Source organism: Echeneis naucrates, chromosome 10, assembly GCF_900963305.1.
Source record: "Echeneis naucrates chromosome 10, fEcheNa1.1, whole genome shotgun sequence".
In the NCBI taxonomy this organism is placed as follows: domain Eukaryota; kingdom Metazoa; phylum Chordata; class Actinopteri; order Carangiformes; family Echeneidae; genus Echeneis; species Echeneis naucrates.
In genome coordinates, this window is record NC_042520.1 from 16219326 (window position 1) to 16241171 (window position 21846).

General features: G+C 39.1%; 1 protein-coding gene across 2 annotated transcripts; it reads left to right on the forward strand.

Moving 5' to 3' along the window:
* Positions 1-18631, forward strand: tspan17 (tetraspanin 17). Of its 2 annotated transcripts, XM_029512329.1 has the most exons (9): positions 1-575; positions 10663-10713; positions 12430-12576; positions 13320-13490; positions 14001-14126; positions 14386-14433; positions 16117-16233; positions 16485-16578; positions 17120-18631. In XM_029512329.1, exons 1-8 carry the CDS (start codon positions 489-491, stop codon positions 16548-16550), a joined length of 813 nt encoding a protein of 270 aa, XP_029368189.1. In that variant the 5' UTR covers positions 1-488; the 3' UTR covers positions 16551-16578; positions 17120-18631. The 2 variants fall into 2 exon arrangements, with proteins under 2 accessions (XP_029368189.1, XP_029368188.1); XM_029512328.1 differs by having other exon boundaries at positions 16485-18631.
* Positions 18632-21846: the final 3215 nt, after the last annotated feature.

Here is a 21846-nt window from a genome sequence, read left to right on the forward strand (position 1 = left end):
CAGCACAAAACAACAACGATGAAGACTTCTAGCGACGCTGCAGCAATAGAGATAATGGAGGACACGTTTAGCTGAAAGCCCCCTTTCTCTCCCTCCCTCTCCCTCTATCTAGAGCTTTTATCTCTTCTTCTCCCGGTGTAGCCGGAGAAAATTACCGCCAGACAACTTGAATATCGACTGAAGTGCAGATGAATGCCCAAACCTCGGCTGTCCCCGGATTTGTTGTTGTTAGCCGCTAATGCTAACCAGAGAAGTTGAGAGCTAGCTGGCCTAGCGAGCTCATGGTGAAAAAGTCGGGGAAAGGTAAATAACCGCGTGTGCCCGGTTGGAGCCGTGATGTCCGGCAGATAGACTGGCCGTTGTTTATCTCATGGAGTCAGGTCACCTCGGCTTCAGAAGTTCGACAGCAGCAGCTTTGGCTAAGCTTTTCAAGTAGCGGCCGCAGTTAGTTAGTTAGCTTCCCCCCTTAGCACCACGACCCTGGAAGAATGAGCAGGAAACACCACCATTTAAAAGGAGCCGAAGTCAGCTGTTGTGTCAAATACTTCCTATTTGGATTCAACATTATATTCTGGGTAAGTAGATGTGGCTTTTTCACGCTTTACCTCTTGATATGAGTATGAAAATAGCCTTCATATGGACCAGTGGGAGTTGGTTTAACGTTAGCTCCGTTAGAGCTGGCCAAATCATCTGAAATCATCATCTTTGGTCAAACTATTGTTCTTATTTTAGTTACTTTTGTTCATCAAAAACACATCTAAGTAGTTGTATTTCCGTCATGTGTGGTTGTGTTTGTTGTTGCTGTTTTGTGGTTTCGTTATTATATGACAACTTGCATAACTGATAAGCTTGAATGACGTAGCCGGAGGCACTGATGGATTTTTGTTTACTTATTTATGTTTGTGAAGTTTTTTTCTTGGGCAATTGTTGGGTGTGCTTTTGTCGATGATGTGAACACAGAGGTTGTTGCAAAGACATCAAAACATTATTCATATACCCAGAGGATTGATTGTCTTAAACTATATGAAGATGTTCAGCTTGGAAAAATTATACAAAATCTCAGAGCAAAGCTGTGTGGATACTGTTCCCTCTCCCTGCTTTGACCTGTCAGTAAGTTGTGATATCGCTGTGTTTGAGAAATATCATTAAACCAATCTGTATTGTGAGGTCACTGCTAAGTGAGTTCAACGGCTCCCCCCCATCCGCCTTTATCCCTCGTCAATCTGAAAAGTTTCTCTGTTCAGTCTCCCTCACCCCTCCCTCCTCACCCGTCTGCATTGCCTCTGTGCGCCTGGTGTAGTACAATGTGAGTGGGTGAAGGAATGGTGTGTCAGTCTGACTCCAGAAGGTCCTCACACACTGTTTGAACCACCCAGCCCTCCTCTTTTCAAGCAACCTTTTCTCTCCCTTCACCACTATAGTGCCTGGGCTCTGTGGGAAAGCATTGTTTCTCTTCGCTGACACACCCACAGACATATAAAGAGGGATGATGAGAACAAAAGGGGGGAGGGAGGGAAGCGGGCACGATCCTGTGTGTTCTTCCCTTTTCTCCCCTTGTATGCTTGTTTTCTCACAGTCATGGCACACATGGGATCCACATGCAATTGGCTCTATTCCTTTTCGTTCTCTGTTCATCACCACCTCCTCATGTTGCCCCTCCATAATGCAACAGCATGACACTATACCTGACTAATGTGAGGTATGCATTGCCAAACTTGCCACAAGGCAGCTTTTTTTTTTTTTAAATAGAACATCTAGATACAGTTTACAATTTTCCCCAAATGAAAAGCGCATTGTAATTTAATCGGACTGAGAAGTCAACTAGGAGATTTTGACTCATAGGTTTGTAGTGTTATGTCTGACTCATATTGTGCTCTTTCAAACTGTTTGACACTCAGGCCAAGCTAACAGTCTTTTGTCTGAGCTCTCTGAGAAACTGAGAAACTGAGAAACAAGTTCCAGCTCGCTGGCTGTTTCTGTTAATAATCACTAGAAGATGTTCTTCTCTGTGTCTGTGTCCTGTGAAACTGGATTTGACAGACAAGCCAGTACGATGCTGAAACACAGAGAAATGGGGTTTATACTCCAGAAATCAACCCATTTGTCTTTCCCCTTGTGAGTTTGTCAGGCTTGAAAATGCTGTCTAAATTGAGACAGAATGCTTGTAAGACCTTAAATATTGTGAGCAAAATAGAGCAATGAAAACAGTGCTTTTCTTCTGCATGAATTCCCCTGGTGCCTTGGCTTGCTGTTGACAGTCAGGGATTCTCACCCAAGAACAACATACCTAGAATAGACACATTCCTCACATCCACTTAATTAATCACATTTTCTGCCCGAGTCGCTGAACTGTTTGGAGGCTCTGCATGCTGTAATTAAGAGCTTGTTAAGCTGTAACCAAGTTGCTGAGTTGAATGGATGGATGGATTGTGTGTTATTAGCCAGCTACTGCTCTGAGTGTGTCTTCACATTTGGCGCTGATATGTGCATTGAGTAATCACATCACAGGTGGACAGCGGTAGAGAGACAAGTGTAAATGTAGTCATTTGATGGCAAGTTCCTATCACTCATCTCACAGTTAGCAGCGGTCAGGGTTTTATGTGTTCATATATTGTTTTTACGCAGTATATGTCCTTGTTTGCACTGAATGAAAGCAGGATATGCTTTTGCTTGTGCGTGTCAAACATTTATTTATAATTTTAGGAAGATGAAATTACTGGGTCCAAACCTTTTGCAGGTTCAACCTCGCTGAACAGTTTCCTTACACTCACTAAGCACTTTATTACTAACACCATACAAATACTGGGTGTGGCCTTACTCATAACAGCAACGGTTTCCGATGACATGGTCCCACAACATGTTGGAAACATTTCTTTGAGATTCTGGTCCATATTGACATGCAATGCATCAATCATCTCTGCAGATTTGTCAATTGCAAATTCATTTTGCTAATCTCTTCCTTGACCACAACCCAAGAACATTCTCTTGGATTCAGATTTAGTGATTGTAGGGACCAGTCACTGTCACATACATGACATGACGTTGAGAGGACTTAAGCCTTGTGACATTGTGCGTTACAAAGATGGATGAGCCATTAGAAGACAGTAAATTGTAAGGGTGTGCCAAAAAAATCTATTCATATAAGAATTCTCAATTCTCATTTACTATGATTCAGGATTGTTAAAATGTCACAAAATTGATTAAAAATGAATAAATAAAACAAATCCGCAGGATGCCTTCCTCTATTTTGTATGCGGGACGTCCTGATATCACCACAGAGCTGGTTCTGGAACATGCGCATGCACAGTAAGCACCAAAACAAGGAGGAAACTACAATAATGGCGGAAAGAGATTCAACCGGCCCCGTCCTCTCTGAAGGCAAAGATTTGGACTCATTTTGGTTTTTCCCTAGAGCCCTTGGTATTTATTTTATTTTTTCCCAAATTCAGTTGAAATATTTCCCATATTCGCGCCCCCCCCCCATTTTATAATGTTTGAGAATTCAGTTTTTAGCATTTTGCACAAATTTAACCCATATACAGTGTTTTAAGTAATGAAATACTTAAGTTATAACTGAAAACATTAAAGCTTACACACATTTAAGTAAAAACATAACAATAAAACATACGTTCCACATCTTCCACGACTGGAAATATCAAATCCACTGTAAACTTTCTTCTATCGCCATGCTCTTTGGTTTTCGACCGATTACTGACATATCAGGAACATGATAGTCAACCTCTTTTGTTGAGCTCAGTGAGAGACTCTCGTTTGACTTAGCACTTACCACTCAGACGGCTGCTTCTCTGATGGGAGGCGTGCATTATTAGTGACCTCCTTGGAGAGACGTTCCTTTTTATTCTGAAACAAAAAATAAGACCAGGTTCTGGTCTCGGGAGGGGTCCAGTCTCTAGTCTCTGGAGGGGTCCACTGTAGCCTTTGGGGGGGAATCTCTGGTCTGGTCCAGTCTCTAGTCTGGTCTGATCTCTAGAGGGGTGCCTTCACCAGTCCAGTCTGGTCTGGTCCGGTCTGGGGGGGGGGCTTGTCATTCCTTGCTGTAGCCCAGTCCCATACTCATCACCAATTAACCAATTAACCAATTTACCTAGACATGTTCAGGTGCCCCTACTGGGAATTGAACCACGCCCACTACGCTCAAGTCACCTCATTGATTGATTTATTTATTCATTTATTGGTAGGGGGATGTGCATTATTAGTGACCCCCCTGAGAGCATTTTCCCAACAGATGTGTTCCTTTTTATCCCGGGGAAAAAAAAAAAAACATTTATGTAAAATGTCGGCCAGTTCCGTGTTATTCCATGTTTATAATGAATTAATGAATGTTTTTAATGTCTGTTCCGTAGGATTTTATAGGGCTCTATTTCCCGAATGCCCGCTGCACCAACACCACCAGCCTGGACTATAGTCCTAAGGCAGGCTGGACCAATGTGTGTAACAGCAGAAATCCAGATTCATCAGATCAGGATCAGTTTTTCATTCCAGATTTGGGGAACCTGTGTCTACTGTGTCCTCAGATGTCTGTTATGTTTTGGCAGACAGGCCAAAGTGATCTGCTGCTGTTGCAACCCATCCTATACAGGGATTAATGTGTTCTTCATTCTTTTGCCCATAGTTGTAAAGAGAACTTATAGGAGTTACAGAAACCTTTCTGCCAGCTGCAGTCTGTTTGATCAGGTCTGCAGAAGTGCAGCTCCCTGGATGGATTTTGTATTTAACACCTTTCTGAGTGAGACCCTTGAGACTGTTTCTTGTGTGAATCCCTAGAGATCAGTAGTCTCCAGAAATACACAGCTCGCCTGGCACCAGCACTCATGGCACAGCATTTTAGGTCAGACTTTTTTCCCTATGCTTATGTTTGATGTGAACATTAACTAAAGTTCCTGACTTGTAGCTGCATGAATTCATGTTCTGCACTGCTGCCATGTCCCAATGGCTAATTGGATAATTGCATGAATATGCAGGTGTATGAATTTTCCTAAGTGCTTAGTGAGTGTATTTGCCCATGGCAAGACACCAAAGTAACAACAATTTTTTATTTTCCAGTCCTATACATGAGGATAAATGTGTATGCTGCTCTGCTCAGTAGCCGTTTGCTGCCTCCCACAGATAAAATTCAATGTGAACATGGAGGCAAAGTCCACTCACAAGGAGAGTTGTCTTTTCTGATTTATTCTGATATCTGTTTTGTAACTCTATGTTGACAGCAGTCTGACTCAGCTGGGTCTACTCTATGTTGATTATTCTCGATATAAGATATTAGCATTAAATGGGATCTAATGTTTCAGACTCTGGCTCCTATTGCTGCTTTGATTCTACTATATGGTCCATCCCTGTTCACAGCATTTTGGACCAGAGTCTGACTTCAAAGTGTTTTATTGCTGCTGTAATTACTCAGCTAAATAGATACATTGATTCTAGAGTTTCAAGTGTGATGAAGTGTAAACGTAAAATTCATGTCTACAAGTATTGTCTTGTTAGGGAGTAACACAAGCTCCACATTTAGTTTGCCTTTTTGGCAGTGCTGCTGTTATTGCTTTGTCAAGAAAGAATGAATTCGCACAGTTGGGCACATCGAATTTTTAGCTTTTTAGGGAGCCTGCAAAACAGCAGTCACACTACAGTGAGTCTAAACCCTGTGCATTTGTGTGTGTATGTGTCCAGGCAGCGTGAAGCTCAGTTTGTCTGCTGGTTAGTTGAGGTTAATGGGATCAACTGGCTTATGGGAGCATCTTCTCAAGTGTTGATAATCTCTGTGTCCACTTTGTGAGGAACCCCTTGCGCTGGGACACACACATCCTAGAGCAGTACTTGACAGAGATATAACCTGAACAGCCTGATTTGAATAAGGTGGCAGATACAAGGACATGTGGTTGTGCATTGTGATTATTTGCATAGTAATTAAACATAAAAGGACAGGGATTAGATGGCAGGATAAAAATACAGAGGAATGGGAGACAAATAACTAGCTTCAGAAGGTGCATTATAAAGAAGGAAAATCCTGACAGGCTTTTAAAACATCGTGTCCCCACACAAACAGAAGCATTGAAATGTAAACTAAGTGAGAACAAACAACACAGTAGTGTACTGTCCTTGGTTTTATTGCAATATTGTCCACGTAATCTTAGGTCTTTTTAATCATGCATGTATTTAATTAACGCATGGACAGGAGTTTAAAAAGTGCGCTGTAAAAAACAGCACTACTTATCTGGAGAACGTTTTCATCTCAGGGTGACAGTGATAAAGTTTAGCACAAGGAGAGAGTGTCACTAACACCAACCGACCTGAAATTTACCCTGACCGCCAGCATTACAGGATGGTAAGCTGTACACAAAAGCACACTCAGTTCAGGTACAATGTATTCATTCAGTCAAAATCACATCACCATCCAAACCTCACTGTTTCATTACGGAAGCTGGTTTTGCAGATAGGGCTTTCAAAACAAACTAAACAATCTGTCAGAATATGATTTCTATGCTAACACGTGACACTTAGACAATATATGATACTTCACAATTAAACTCATAGTAAGTGAAAGATAAGCAGCCTTTTCATAGTGAGATCTTTAAGGTGAGTTGAATTTTGAAGGTTTTGCTTAAACTAAGTGAAGTTCAATACCTGAACTTGATTATCTACCAATACAATACCGTGTTGTTAAAAACATTTTCAGCAGCTGTGTATTAATGTACCTGTATGGATGTAATATGATTGTTGTCATTGTTGTACGGCATCAGATCAAAACTGTGAACCTGTTTGTCAGTAATAAAAATGAAAAAAATCTAAATCAAAAAATAGAATGATTACACTAGTTGTCCTAACAATAGTCAAAACTGAAGCTGTGCATACAGTGCACATGGTTGTTTTACTGATTGAACTTTGTAACGTAATGCCAAGTTCTGGTTTTTACGTTAATGGATATGGTTTCACTTTTCTAAGGAAATTAATCACTCTCCTGTGCTCTGAAATAGCCGTTGGCATTGGTGGCACAACACAACCTCCTGTGGCTACAGTAGAATAGTTTTTGGGAAAATAACTGTTTTATCTGGGTAAACCTGCAAAGTTTTTGGTATTGGATTGTCACATCAACTTTCAGATAATGATACAATCTTTTTGCCAATGTTGGAGGCCTTTCTGTAACTAGAAAAACTTACAAAATAAATATTTGGTTGTTATTTTTTAGTTTGCTTTTATTCTGCATTATGTCAGATATAAAAATGCTCAGATATTGTGTATTTTATAAATAAAACTAATGAGGAGAATCAACTGACTGAAGAAGAGATAGTAAGTGAAAATAACAGTCTAAAACAACTGCCTTCAAGGTCACCCTAAGCTGTGGTAAGCAAGGAGAAATGCAACTGTTTTGAAGTACAGAAATAACTTCATTGGCCATCAAACAGAGGAAATTTTCGGCTGGTGTTTTATTTCATAAGCACAAAAATGAAGGTTCAAGTTTTTTCTTTCTATTTTATTGGCATTGACAGCAACGGAGATGCAAAAGCAGGGTTACCAATATGGCTGAAAACTGATTATGATGATTATAATCTCTGATCTCTGATTTTAGTAGTTGAACAGGAAGCATCGTCATTTATAACTTGAAATATTTAACTTAACTATTTCTTTTGTTCATAAACAATTACGAATACTGTAAAGAGTGATAAAAAAATCCTGAAATATGCAGTGTAAATATCTATACTGCATGTAAAAAAATAAATCGACTCTGAATGAGTTATGTGCAAAAAAAAAAAAACAAAACGGACAGCTACAGCTTTGCTTTATTGAACACTTTTTTTCTCATCTTTATTAGTTAGGATAGCGTGAAGACTGACAGGAAATGGTGAATGGCATGGAGCAAATGACACCGGCTATTAGCACTACCAGAACAGGCAAGTTGGCGGCCCCATCCGTCATGCTTGTTTCAGTTTTATCATGCCGGTACATCCGAATAGTATTGTGTGTGTTGTTGTTGCTATCTGTTGATCTCACGGTCTTCATTTTTGCCTTGAGATCCAAAATTATTTTGTATTGTGAATGATACGTTATTATACACCCCTAAGCAGAAGGGATAGGGAATGCCTGCTGAACCATCAATTCTTTTTATTCTTGTAAATAAAATAATTACTGTATCATTCACAATGAAATCTTGTAATTGATGCACAATTTATATGAAATACTTCACGATAAATGATTGAATGGGTGATGTCTGTCAGTAGCCTATGGATTAATATTTGTTTTGTTTTTATTTCCATCTTCTGGTATCATCAAAAATTGCTGCTTTCCCCAGCCTCTGCCCTTGCCTCTGAGGTACTGAGGTACTAAAATTGAATTGTTTGTTCTATGCACTGGGCCACTGGTTGCATACCTTTTGATTCCAACAACACTGCAGAAAAACAGTGTACTGTCAGATTACACTTACTGAATATTGGTTTCTGTAACATACATACTAGAAGGCAGCACTTGATTCTGTTAATGTCCCTGCTCAAATTCAAGCTAGTCTTATTCATCTTTCTCTAAAAAAAATAAAAATAAAATCTATTTCAAATTATAATTTTGATGGAAATTAACTGTAGTCAGAAATCAGAAAGCCTTTATTGTCATTATATAAAGTATATACAAAAGAATGATGGCACTCCTAGGAGAAAGGGCAAACTAAATCAAATAAAATTCAGATAGAAAGGCAATTAATTATGGAATCAAAGGAACTATCAAACTAAAACAAACATCAAATGTCAGTCTCAAAGAAATAAATACATATTTTAGGACAGACAAGCTTTTTTTGTTCAGTAAAGGTTCTTCAACCTTTAGAGTACAGAACAATGGAGGTTAGACTAAATGATCAGACATCAGAGTCTACTGAAACACATTATAATGGTAAACAAGAAATTATTGCATTTTTCCTGACAGGGTGCACTAAGTTTGATTTAACATCCTTAGTGGGATTTTAAGAGATAAGACATCAACTACTCTTTGATAGAATACAGACCTTCATTTCTGTTATGTTGAGTGAAATCTGGACAACACATGTTTAAAGGTCAAACTATTTTAGGGTAACTTCCTGGTGGAAATTGTAACTCTTCTTCTGCAACATTGGTGTTGGTTTCTGGGGTTGAAGACTTCTCATTTGGAAAGAAGACACAGATTTAGTTTTCCTTCGGGTTATTCCAAGCACACTACTTTGTGATCTGTGTCTATATAAAGCTTGACAGCCTGAATTGTAAAAAAAAAAAAAAGTCAAGGAATTTGCTGTAAAAATGCCACACCCTGTTACACAAAACATACAGGTGGTATGTTGTCCCACAGGGAGTGGAACAGCTTCAGTCAATGACATCCACACATCATTTATAATTCATCTTAAAGTGGGACTATACATGGTGCACAGACGTTTTTATCTAGATCTAATGAAACTTTTGGTGGAGTTGTCTCATTGCTGTTTCCAGTGCGATGAGGCTTGTTTGGTCTGTCTTTATCTGCTCTTGAATCAGTGGGGATTATTGAGAGCAAGAGGCTGGCTGGTTTATTTCCACTCTGGCAGTCTCATTGCATCCAACTGATCTCCACCTGTTTACCGTGACTCTTCCTCTGTGTCACTTTACAGCCGACGCCACCACACCTTTCACTGTAATCGCTTATGTAACTGCAAGGCCAAGTCATCAGTACATGTGGACGCACATGTGGATTGCTGCAGTTGTTGCTGTTGGTATACTGTCACCTTTGTGGTCCTTGTCTCGTTGGTCATCTGTGGATTGACAGGTCCCCATTGTTTTGCCTGCTTCCCTTGATTTAATCAGCTTCCTAAAATTATTTCATTCACTTTCAAAAGAGCTCAGGCTCTGCTATTTTTTTATTTTGCCTCAGTTAAGTTCATTATAATAGTAAATGTCTGAGGAATGATATTTTCTGGTGGTCTGGAAATGTGTGTTAAACTGAAACCTAGGCATTTTACTGTTTTTATTGGAAGGTCTAATGCTATGGCCTTCTTAGGCCATTACCTTGTACTTTCTGAAGTTTTCTTTTTTAGGGGGACATGTTGTAAACTGAGCCTTACGTTCATCCATCCGTCTGATGGCAAGCTAAGACAGGAGGGATTTTCCTTAACTCTCAGGATGTCCCAGTGTGTCCCAGTGCTATGATTCTAACCTGCCGATGCAATGACTCAGTCTGTCCCCAGGAAGTTGAAAGACATCCTCTGAGATCTCACTTTTGCTTAAAGCCACTAAAAGCTAACTCTCTGTTAGATTCTTTCCAAAAATGATGAGGTTTCTTCATAAAAACAGTATTGTCTGCCATTTTAAGACCACCACTTGTTTCAAAATGAGAGATTTGGGAGAAGGTGTCATGGATTATTGTGGATTCATCAAAGTTTGAACAAACAATTTTTTGGGTGTTTACATGCATTAACAGGGTTGCACCTCACATGTAAATTACATGTAATTACACCACACCAACTCAGTAATCTTTGACTGGTAAACTCTGTCTGTCTTACCGAGGAAGAACAATTTGTGCTTTCAGATATTTTGTACTGCTGAGCAATGTCTAAGATTAAAACCACATTTTTTAATACATGAAACAGGGTGGCTTGAAACTGGTGTAAGCAATGAGTACTGTTCCCTTTTGACACCAAAACCTCCTGTGTGCTTTGTTTTACAGTTACTAGGAGCGGCATTCTTGGGCATAGGCTTGTGGGCATGGGCGGAGAAGGTAAGTATAAACACATGCACATACAAAGACTCACAAGTGAGGCACAACACTACTCTCGAAAACATAGCTCAAATTCCTCTCCCTACTCTGACTGGAATAGGCTTTAGGTGCAAGAGAGTGAAGCTGGAAACAGGACTTTTGATAGGAGTGATGTGGTAAAATAGACATAAACAAGACTTCTGCTGCTCCAGTGTGATGTGTAACTTGTGAAAATTTGTTCAGCTTGTGCGTAGCTAATGTTTTTCCAATTGTTGAGTAGGAGCTAGAAATGCGTATAGCCTAAAAGATCAAGTCATTTGACACACAACCATAAGAAATTCAGTGTTTTGCATTATGTGACAGTCCCAAAATGAACTGGACCTTCAAATTTGTATGGAAACTGTTGCCTGGTGTTTACTGTTCACGGTGCCCAAGCTGCCATTGACCTTTCACGTGCAACATATCATGAAAACATTAAAGGCTTCTTCCCATCGAGTTTACAGTTAATTTGTTCATTAATTAGCAAGAAATAGTACTAGCCGGTTCAGTAAACGCTGCAGCAGTCTGGACGCATGTACCGATTAGTAACATCTGATCATGTCAATCTGTGCAAATAGCCCTTGTACTCGAAGTACCTTTGTGGAACAGAGTGAAAAATTTAAAAGGGATTTTGCCAAATGATGAATAGCGGGTGCTGGAGAAGCATAATGGTGAGTTTGGGTCTCAGTGACTAAGCTGATTATTTTCAAGCCCGCTGCGTGCAGCCAGACTACATTATTGTTTCAGGGCCTCAAGCTTAAATTCAAATGAGGGCAATTTATTCTACACCAGTGCCATAGACGCACAATAATGCAATACTTCCTTATAGTTGTCCCCTAGCTCAGTGCAGAGGGAGCTTAAATTAAGCAGTATGAGATTTCTGCTTTCACCCTTGCTGCAAGTGTTTCACATGAGAAGTATATGTGATAAGCAAACAGGGTATCAGAAATGAAATCATGTGCCCACAGTTAGAGAATTATAGGCTTCCTTTGTGGGGTAAAATGCAAGAAGAGGTGGGGAGAAACAAGTTTTGATTGTTGCTAACATAGCGCTTCGCAGTGATGGCAACTTATATTCAATGGAGCTTTTTCTTTTGCCTCAAGTCTGAAAAATATATTTGAGTGATGGGCAATTAGTTCATAGAAAAAAAATTTTTTGTGAGTATAAAGCATGATGCTGGCCAGAGACTGACAGGAAAAGATGTTGGACACACTTTGGCTGCAGGCCTGTGGGGACAGGATATGTAGAGAGGAAGGACAGATGTCTGTTTGTGAAGATTTGCAGAGAACCTTGAACCCTGTGTCTCCTGATAAAAGTTACTGTTTAGTCTGTTGGCCAGAAATTTAACACAATTGTGTTTCCAAATAAGTTAATGGGGGAAAAATCCTCTGGGGGCGTTTTGCTATTTAATGAACTAAGCAACACATTTAATTGACGCTATTTAATTAAATAAGGGTATTGCCTTTTAATAGAGTTTTCTGATTTCTGAGCATTGTAGTGCTAGGGTCCTCTTAGCTATAATTTGTTGAATTCACTTACTTTTTCTTGTTAACATCACATAATCTCCCCAAGGTTAGCTGTGTTTTTGTGGAGTGAGTGGTTTTGATTAGACCTTGTAAAAGAGACAGTTTGATTGGTTTGAAAGCATTGTAGTTGGAATTTTAACCATTCTCTTTTGTCTTTTTTCTTTTACCCCAGGGCGTGCTGTCCAATCTGTCATCCATTACAGATCTAGGAGGCTTTGACCCTGTGTGGCTGTTCATCGTAGTTGGAGGGGTCATGTTCATCCTGGGTTTTGCTGGTTGTATTGGAGCGCTTAGAGAGAACACTTTCCTACTTAAATTTGTAAGCCAGCTCTTGTTTTTCTAAGTGCAGACAGTATGTTCACCACTTTACACACCATTGATTTGTACAGAACGCCAGAGCTGAGAGTTTCACTGAAGCAGGTGTCACTTTGACTCACCCAAGCCAAATGCCATGGCCATTTGCATGTCACTAAAGCAACTCCTGTTTAATCCAAAAGTCGTTATCAGAAACATAGATCCATTCCTCGTAGGCCACTGAAATGCTTCTTCGTGTCAAACAATGTTTGCTTCATCTTCCCATATTTGTCTTTGATCAGAGATAAACCGAGAATTATTTATAAGCCCAAAACCGTGACACCACCATTTTGAGAGGTTTAGTTGAGTTCAACTGTATTGATAACGAAATGTGACTGACAGAGACAAATTCTCAATGTAGCTGGCTGTGATTCTGAGTCACTATTAACTCTAGCCTATGTCCATTAGTAGCAGTAAGTCAGGCGTCAGAGTGAGTAGCTAATGTGGCTTTTGTGCATTTATCATTAGCCCCGTCTCCTCCTACATTTACAGTAAAGGGATGATATAATGGTCCCACTGGGACTGCGGTCTTTGTTGCCATGCTCTCACCCAGCAAATGAAGGCATGCCTTCAGCCAGACCTGCAGAGGGACATTACATCTGTTATCCTTTCATTATTTTTGAAAGAAATGCTAGAGAAATTATGCTGTTCTGCTTTTATATAATGCAGTTTTCTGTGTCCCTCTGTGTGTGTATCATATATTTTCAGTTTTCTGTGTTCCTGGGTTTGATCTTCTTCTTGGAGCTGACTACAGGGATACTTGCCTTTGTGTTTAAAGACTGGATCAAAGACCAGCTGAACTTTTTCATCAACAATAATGTTAAGGCCTACCGAGATGACATTGACTTGCAGAATCTGATTGACTTTGCCCAGGACTATGTGAGTCTATGCCTGCTGCCTGAATCTTATATGTCACTCTAGTATCAACAATGGAAAAAAAAAGAAAATGTCTAACATCACAGGTTTCTTGGCTGCAAGAGGTCACTCATCTCTAAAAAATATTGTTGTTTAATGTGTTCATAAACAAACTAAATGCAGCTAAACTAAATGTTGAATTTGCTTACTTTGGGGCAGAGGGAAGAATGAGTCAGCCGCTGCAGCCATGCAGTAAATTTCATGATTAATGGGATGTTATTTCCTTCAAATGATTATCTAATTACATAAATTAAACAGTGTAGATAATTGGCTCCCATGTGAAAATGCTGGGCTCAGTCATGTTGTGTGCTTTAGAAATCAAAAGATACACTGTTATTTCACCATCTGAGTCTCCTCTGTAGCTGTTACCAGTGCAAGCTGACTCGAAGGTGCTGTTTCTAGAACAGATCAGACAAAATAAATTTGTCTGTTAGCCAGAGCTGGCTGGTTAATCTGTTGTTGTCGTTATCTCAGTGGTCATGCTGTGGAGCTCATGGGCCTGATGACTGGAACCTCAACATGTACTTCAATTGCACACAGACGAATCCCAGCAGGGAGCGCTGTGGTGTCCCCTTTTCCTGTTGTGTCAAGGACCCTGCGGTGAGTCACACAATACTAAAGGCAATGTCATGATTTTAATCAATAATGTACGTATAATTAAACTGCAACATTTCTGTTAATAGTATAGTTTATTTTGTTGCATTCAGGTTGAAGTTCTTAATCATCAAGACTTTGATTAATAATAATTAATAATTCATCTCTCAACTCTATACTCTATACTATCTATTGTCAACTTTTTAATTATTCATTCTGAAATCTGACGGAGGTCTTCACATTTTTGGATTCTTTGTTTTTTCAGGAGGATGTCATCAATACACAGTGTGGTTATGATGTTCGGCTTGAAGGGGTTGGTATCAGTAGTCAACAATCATGTTTCTACCACTTATAATCTGTAAGAGATCTTTATGTTCTTAAACCATTATTCATTTTAATTCACTCACATCTATTTTGAAGATGAAGCTCTTTGAAAATCAATCATAGTATTTTTTTTTTTTAGTATATTTGGGTTTAAAAGTCAAATAAAGTGATCAGAGTTAGAGAAAGCTAGTTCTCGTTGACAGCACAGCCAGTTGCAGTCATGAAACATGATTGGCAGCCAGTGGCAGTCTTTCTAGATAAACTAACGTAAGGCCGCAGGGTGAAATTACTCCTGGGGGCAAGCTGATTGACAAGCTGAGAGCCCGTTTGACTGAAAGGATCTAAGCAGCTGTTCAGGGCAAAGTGGCAGTCGGATGCATTTGTATTGGATTTGATTGCTTGTCTCAATCACTCAGTTTAATTTACCCTGGTTTTATGTCAAATAGGAGTACATTATGATTCATGATTGAAATAAATAACTTTGACCAAATTTGGAACAAATCAAATTTAGTATCTTGTGGCATCTTTATTTTGTTTAGAAAACATTCCTTTTTTTATGTACAAAATAATACATGACAGCAGACAGAGAGTGTAAAGGGTTAAGAAGCACACTGGCTCCTCTGCCTTTTTCTTGCCTTAATAACAGATTGTTCTTCCTAACAGGGATAATTAGGCTCCAGTTATAGCCCAGAGAGCAACCTTACTACACTCTGTAATTGGCAACTCAGTGGGTTATGCCAGTCCGTTCTCTTTTCCTCGGTGTGTGGGTGTGGTGGTTACAACTCACTGCACTGCAGTCAGAAGGATTGCTGTTGCTAGGCACACTGCAATACAGTGAACCACCTGCCACTGCTTTGGTATGAATTCCTCTATATGCTCTTGTGCTGATGTCATGGTAATTGACGTTTTGCTGAAGCTGTCAGTGATGTGCAGTAAACTGCTGTGCATACTTTTTTTAGGGGCGCAGGTGGTGAAAAAGGAAGAGCAGGAGACATGAGCAAGATGGCAGCACAAAAAAAACAAAAAACAGAGGGCTGAAATAGCTTCTGAGGAAGTTCACAGCCAGAGCAACATAGTGTTTCCTGCTTTTTTATTGGCTGCCAAGAGGCTCCCTGCACCTCCCATTGGTTAAAAGACAGCTTTCAGATTTTGCAAGAGAAGAAAGGTTTTTCCTGGTTGACTTGTCTTGAAGAGTAACAATGAAAGCATTGTATTTGGGCTTGCTCACACCCATTATTCTCCCCCTATTTTAGTGTCTTTGCAGCTCTAAATTACACTTTTTTATTTCCATCTCTGAATAGACCGCATACATCATTGGCTGAATCTGACATCACAAACAGCCATCTGTTCGGGAACAGGAAACAGCTTCTGCCTGTTTGTTCAGGCCAGACAAGGTCCACAAACAAACTGAATACACTACCTTGATATTTTCCATTATTCCAGACACGTTATAATGTAAGAGTGACTTCCACTCACCTCTCTTGGCCTCCCCAGCAGTGAAGTAGTCATTGGACAAAATTGTTTTGTCTTAGATCAGAGTTCAGATTTTGCAAAAGGCCAGCGTCCTCACTCAGAGCTGACAAATTAATGTGACCGATAAAAATGTGCATTGTGAAATAATGTATTCACCTACATTTAATGTACTGCCAATCTGCTATTTGGTCATCACTAGGAGCTGAATCGTCAGAAGTATATCTATACCAAGGGCTGTGTGGGACAGTTTGAGAAGTGGCTTCAGGACAACCTGATCATTGTAGCTGGAATCTTTGTTGGTATTGCACTTTTGCAGGTAAGAAGTTGTTGTTCAAAGATACTTTCACTTCAAAACATTTACATGAAGCCTCTCTGCATTTGAAATTACATCATTTACTTCAAACATGGGTTGTGCTTTGTTAATCACTGCCATCTAGCTGTGAGAACAGAAAACATCTCCTTTTTTCTTTTTTCTTCCTTTTTTTGGGGATGCATAACATGTAGTATTTTGATTTTACTTCATGTAAGCATGTGTTGATCTAATATCCTGCTTGCCTTGCTCTTCAGATATTTGGTATCTGTCTTGCCCAAAACCTGGTCAGTGATGTCAAAGCTGTTAAAGCCAACTGGTGACAGGAGAAGCCCTTCAGACCCACACCAGGTCAGCACAGCACACTAACAGTCCCATCCAGCTGAGGACGGACAGCCACAAGCTTTCAATTCAGCCCACTTTTCCATTGAGCTAAGCTGCACATACACACCCTGATACTTGCAGACAAGCAAACACAATGCTGTTACTTTCCTGTTAATGAGTGACACTTGAAGGGGGGAGGAGAGCCAATGTAAATCAAACTTTCTACATTTTGTTTACCACTCATCTAGGATTTTAATCCACATATACAGAGGATGGCCCCGCCCACTTCAGAGTTCAATTCAGTTTTCCTGATTCCTCAGATTTATTTTTTTTTCCCTTTCTTTGGACAAGTCTTTTTCTGGGGCACAGTTACTCAAGGACACCTGCCAGCTGGGAGATGGAGGTCATGGATGAAAGTAAGAGAGGGAAAAAAAAACACAAAAGAAAGGAAAAGGGACAGGTCTCATCTTTTAGGTCACTTGTTACTTTGTCACAGAGCCTCTGTCCCATTCCGTGGGAGGTTGAATAAGGTTGAATATTTCATACCTCTCCCCACTTTCTGCCACAGGGAATGATGGCTGGTGGGCTGGCTGGCCAATGAACACATGGATTCCTCTGTGTCATTCTTCTCCATTGTGACCTTTTTTATGACCACTGACAAGACTCTGGACACTGACTGTGTCGACAACTTCAAACCATTTCGAGAGAATTAAATTCTAACACAAAATGTTAAAAAAGGAAAAAAAAGTGCCATTAATCAAGTGATATTTTTGTCCCCTTCCTGTTCTTTACATCACTTCTCTGCATCGTGCCCCACAATACCTCAGGGCCTGGCTGAAAATATGTTTTCTGTCACTTGTTAAAAGCATATATATTTTTTTCTCCATCCATGTCTGTTGAACTTGGATAAAGATCCACATCTGTTTAACTAATGCAGAGAAACACTGACTGGTCCTCAGAAGCTTATACATTGATTTACTGAAGAATATTGGATTGTATTATATTTAATGGCCTGGTGTGGATAGGATCATAGGGTCTATGTTAAGCAGGAAAAGAGTTTAATGACTTTGTACTTTATCTCTAAGCATCCCTCAAGCACATGGGATTGCTGGCTTGGGGCCTTTTTACTTGACTTATCTTACCATAATTGTCTTACACTTATATTTTGTCCTCTACATAATGACAAATCTTTGTTTTATTTTTAAAGATGTCCTTTATTTGTTTCTTCCATAGACAAAGATTTATGTCTTTTGTTTGACTTCAACAGGCACCTGTTTTACCTCTGACCCATTAATCATCAGTAAAATGTCTTCTTATTGTTGTTGTTAGCAGTCCTAATGGAGACCAAATAAGATCAGCAGGCCACTAACTAGCTGCAAAGGATTTATCTGGTTACCATTCACATTTTTCTTTTTTTTTTTTTTTTAGGAATGCCAAAAATAACAAATTGCATTTCTAGATAGCCAAAATGTGAATTTATTGTCCCTTTATGTGGGAAGTGCCAGTTGGAAGGAGAAATCAGACAAAACTCTAAATGTTTTAGCATTGCTTTTATCTTTAACTCAATGTTGTGTCTTTATGTTTGGACTGTTTTTTGAATAGAATAGTAAATACATGCTGTTACCTTTGATATTAGAAACAGTTTCAATATAACATGAATGCTGCTTTAACTATTACTAGATTATTCATATGTAGTGCAGTAACCAAGCTAATACAAAGTCTGATGGCATTTGAAAAATCTGCCATGTTTTTATTGTTTTCAAGCCGAGGAAAATATTTTCATTGTTTGTTCTCTCTCAAGTTTACACTTTCTGCTCAGCTTTTGTTGCCCCTTGTCATTCATAATGAAAAATTATCAAGACCCCTAGCACACATTATGAGTTACCATCAAAGCTTTTCATCCTGGTCTTAATCCTCACTGAATGTAGTGGTAACTGGGTTCACTTGATTATTTTACACATTGTTCATTACAGTTGCTTCCTGTCCATTTGGATACTATTCACAGGCAAAATCTGGATGAGATGAGCTGAAACACGCACAGATCAATAAACACTGACGAAAAACATGTTTTGAATTGCAATGCAAACAAGTTGGAAGATGAGCCACATTAATATTGTCATAACTTTCCTGCTTCAGGACACTTGTATGTAGAATCTGTGTTGCCCTTCATTCAGTAACAGCACCTTATGTCAACCCATTTTTACACCACCATCACCTTGCTTTAAATAGTTTTGGGCTCCTTTGATTTCAAAAACTGTTGAGAGTCAGTCTGTCCCACTCAAGTCTGAATATCATGATGATGACAGTTCTTTTCTCCATCTACATATTGAAATGTTAGATTTAAGCAATTAATATGTGATTTTTTTTTTTTAGATTAACAAATATTTTTGAAGGGTGCTCATCTATTTTTTTTAGTTCTATTACCCACAATTGGAAGTCTTTGCTCAGGGTCTTCAACATCCCTTCCCTTTATTTAAAAAAAGAAAAAACCTGCTTATGCATGCGAGGAGACTTAATGTTTTACGTGACAAAATAGAGGAGCAGCTGCTGTAGCTGAGTGATGCTAAGGATCTGGATGAAGGTGGATGAAGGCCACGGCTGTCAATTCTGCTGCAGTACAGAGCTGCAGCTCTCTCTCTTGCTTGCTCGCTTCTTCTCTCTCTCACTCACTCGCACCTTCTCTCTCTCTCGCTCGCTTGCGCCTTCTCTCTTGCTCACTCGCGCCTTTTCTCTCTCTCCCTCCCTCTGCCGTGACCCCCCCCCCCCTTCTGCCTGTCTCTCTGCAGATACCGTTGTGGCCAGATAGATGGCCAATAATCAGACAGTCACCTTAGTAATGAAGACTATAGTGCCATAATAATCTGGCAAGACTTTAATATGCAGGCTCTACAAAGGTGACTCCCTGAAGTGTGTTCGTTTTAACAGCTTTTGGTAGTTCTGGTTTTGTAGTCCTTCAATGCAGTGGAATATGGGCTGAGATGGGGGGGGGGGTTAATGCTAATTATGCTTTGTCCTTTATTGTAACGGCCTTGCATCATGAAACACCCTCTTAATTTCTCTGCCATCCCTATGGGCAGTTAAATCATTCCTGAGGAGGAGCCTTATGCATACTATGATTGTATAAGACAGTATGAGCATGGACCTACTGCTCCACACTCAGAAATAATTTTTACCATTATGCATAGCAATGCACAACACACATTTTGTTCAGGAATGTTAATAAAGAGTTGTCCTTATGTTTTAGATGTTATTCTGATTTTCCCGTTTAAACATTATGTTTTATTGAGCATGATCTCAAGGAAACATTCCGTTTTCTTCAGTTTTCGAGGTGTGTCTGCAGACCCATGTTGACATTTTATATGCAATAAAAGGTATTTTCACTACAATTGTTTAATTACCTGTTACTATGGTTTGGTTTTTAGCTTGTCAGTCAATGATTTATAACCAATGAAAACCATCATTTCAAAGTTTTGTCCTTCATCAGTATAAAACTACAAGATACAATTCTTATTAGAATAGGTTTCCTTTCTATTTTCCTTTTATTTTATGTATTATATAATACATGTCTTTTGTGACTGGTAATCTTTTTTATGATCCTTTTCAAGCGATGTCTTCTAATGTCTCAAGGCTTTTCTGTTGATATTTCTTACAAAGGTGAGCAGCACATCAGCCATTTATAGATCATACCTCATCATGTGCAGACGCTGGTCACATCAGAGCACAAAGAAGAAGCATCATTGACTTCTTGGTGAACGTATTAACAGCAATATCATAGTTGTTGGTACTGACATTTCACTCCCAGTTCATGCCGTTTGATCAGGATGAGTTGTTGATTAGGTCATTATAGAAGCCCCAAAAGGCAAATGAGGGAGGAAAAATAGTGGTGATCTGTTATCTAAGTCTGATCCAAACAGTTTTCTCTCAAGTGATTATGACTTGAGAAAGAGTGGGGAAAAAATGTTTTTGTAGGATAACCATTCTAAAGTTCTTTCTTTCCTTAGAGATGTGGGAAACGTTTTTGCAAGTTGAAACAAAACCTTTTTTCATGATCATTTTGTGATTTCTGATATTCTTCTTCTTCTTTTTTTTTTCCTGAATGATGAAAAGGTCCAAATGCCTCATAAATCTGAGAATGTGTGACAGACTTCATCACACTCAGCGTGCTACATTACAGTTAATAACGTGCCATAAGCAGTCGATTTGTCCTCAGTTGTGGTTGTATTCAGAGTGCTTTGAGAAATTAAAACCATTCTAAAAAACTCATATTGAAACAGGGGAAAGGGTACAACTCAACCTCTTGTGTCTGAAATATTAAGGAGACAAAAAAACTTCACCTGTTTTCACAGATGAAAAATCTAATTTACCTAAAGAAGCTAAAAAAATAAACTTTCCAACCTTTTTCAATTCATGGAAACTGGCGTAGCATTTTTGTTTTTCATCTGTTCTTGAAAACAATTTAGATCAGACTTAGAAAATCTATCTCTCGTGTGTCAGGATGTCCTTAGTTAACACTAATTCATCTTTGCACCACGCGGAAAAGCCACTCTTTGTTCAGCTGGGAAAGAAACAACATTTTTCAGTTTTCCTTTTAGTTAGTCTGCTTTCAGCTGTGTCTCAATTACAGAGGTAGACAGCAAACCCATATTGTTGATCAATTTCTTTCATTTTCGAGCCGTCTACTCTGGCAGGCAGCCTTGTAAGGAAATGTAAATGAAAACTGTGGGACATGGTCTGTTACACTGTATATTATGTTAAAATATGCCTTTTTCATATATTAAAGGATTTAAGGTAACAGCAGTCTTTTTTCTTGACTGAAGCACACATCAGAAAGAGAATGGTTATAATTTTGACCTAAGTTACAGATGATTTAGCAGCTGATAAAGTTCTATACAATACCTGTTGTCGATTCCTCAAATGGAATGATTTGTTATGGACTAAATTAGGAAACAGCCTATTTCTGTTCTACAATTCGTCTCATTTAATCAGCTACAAGATTAAAATGACATTGCTTGCATGTGAGCATGTCATCAAGAATATTCCAAAGGTAACATGTGGTATTTCTTTTTAATGGTATTGTGTGCCATTATTTTGTCTTGTAGCTGCACTCTTAATTTAAGCCAACCAGACACCAGCCGCTTCCTGCTTCCTGACCCTTCATACGTCAGGACATGAGCGGCAATGATTCTCCTCTAATAATTTGTGTTACTTAAACAACACTCAAAAAAAAAAAAAAAAAAAAAAAACAACAACTCCAAACATTATTTTGACAAGTCAAAAGTAATGAGCAGCTTGTGG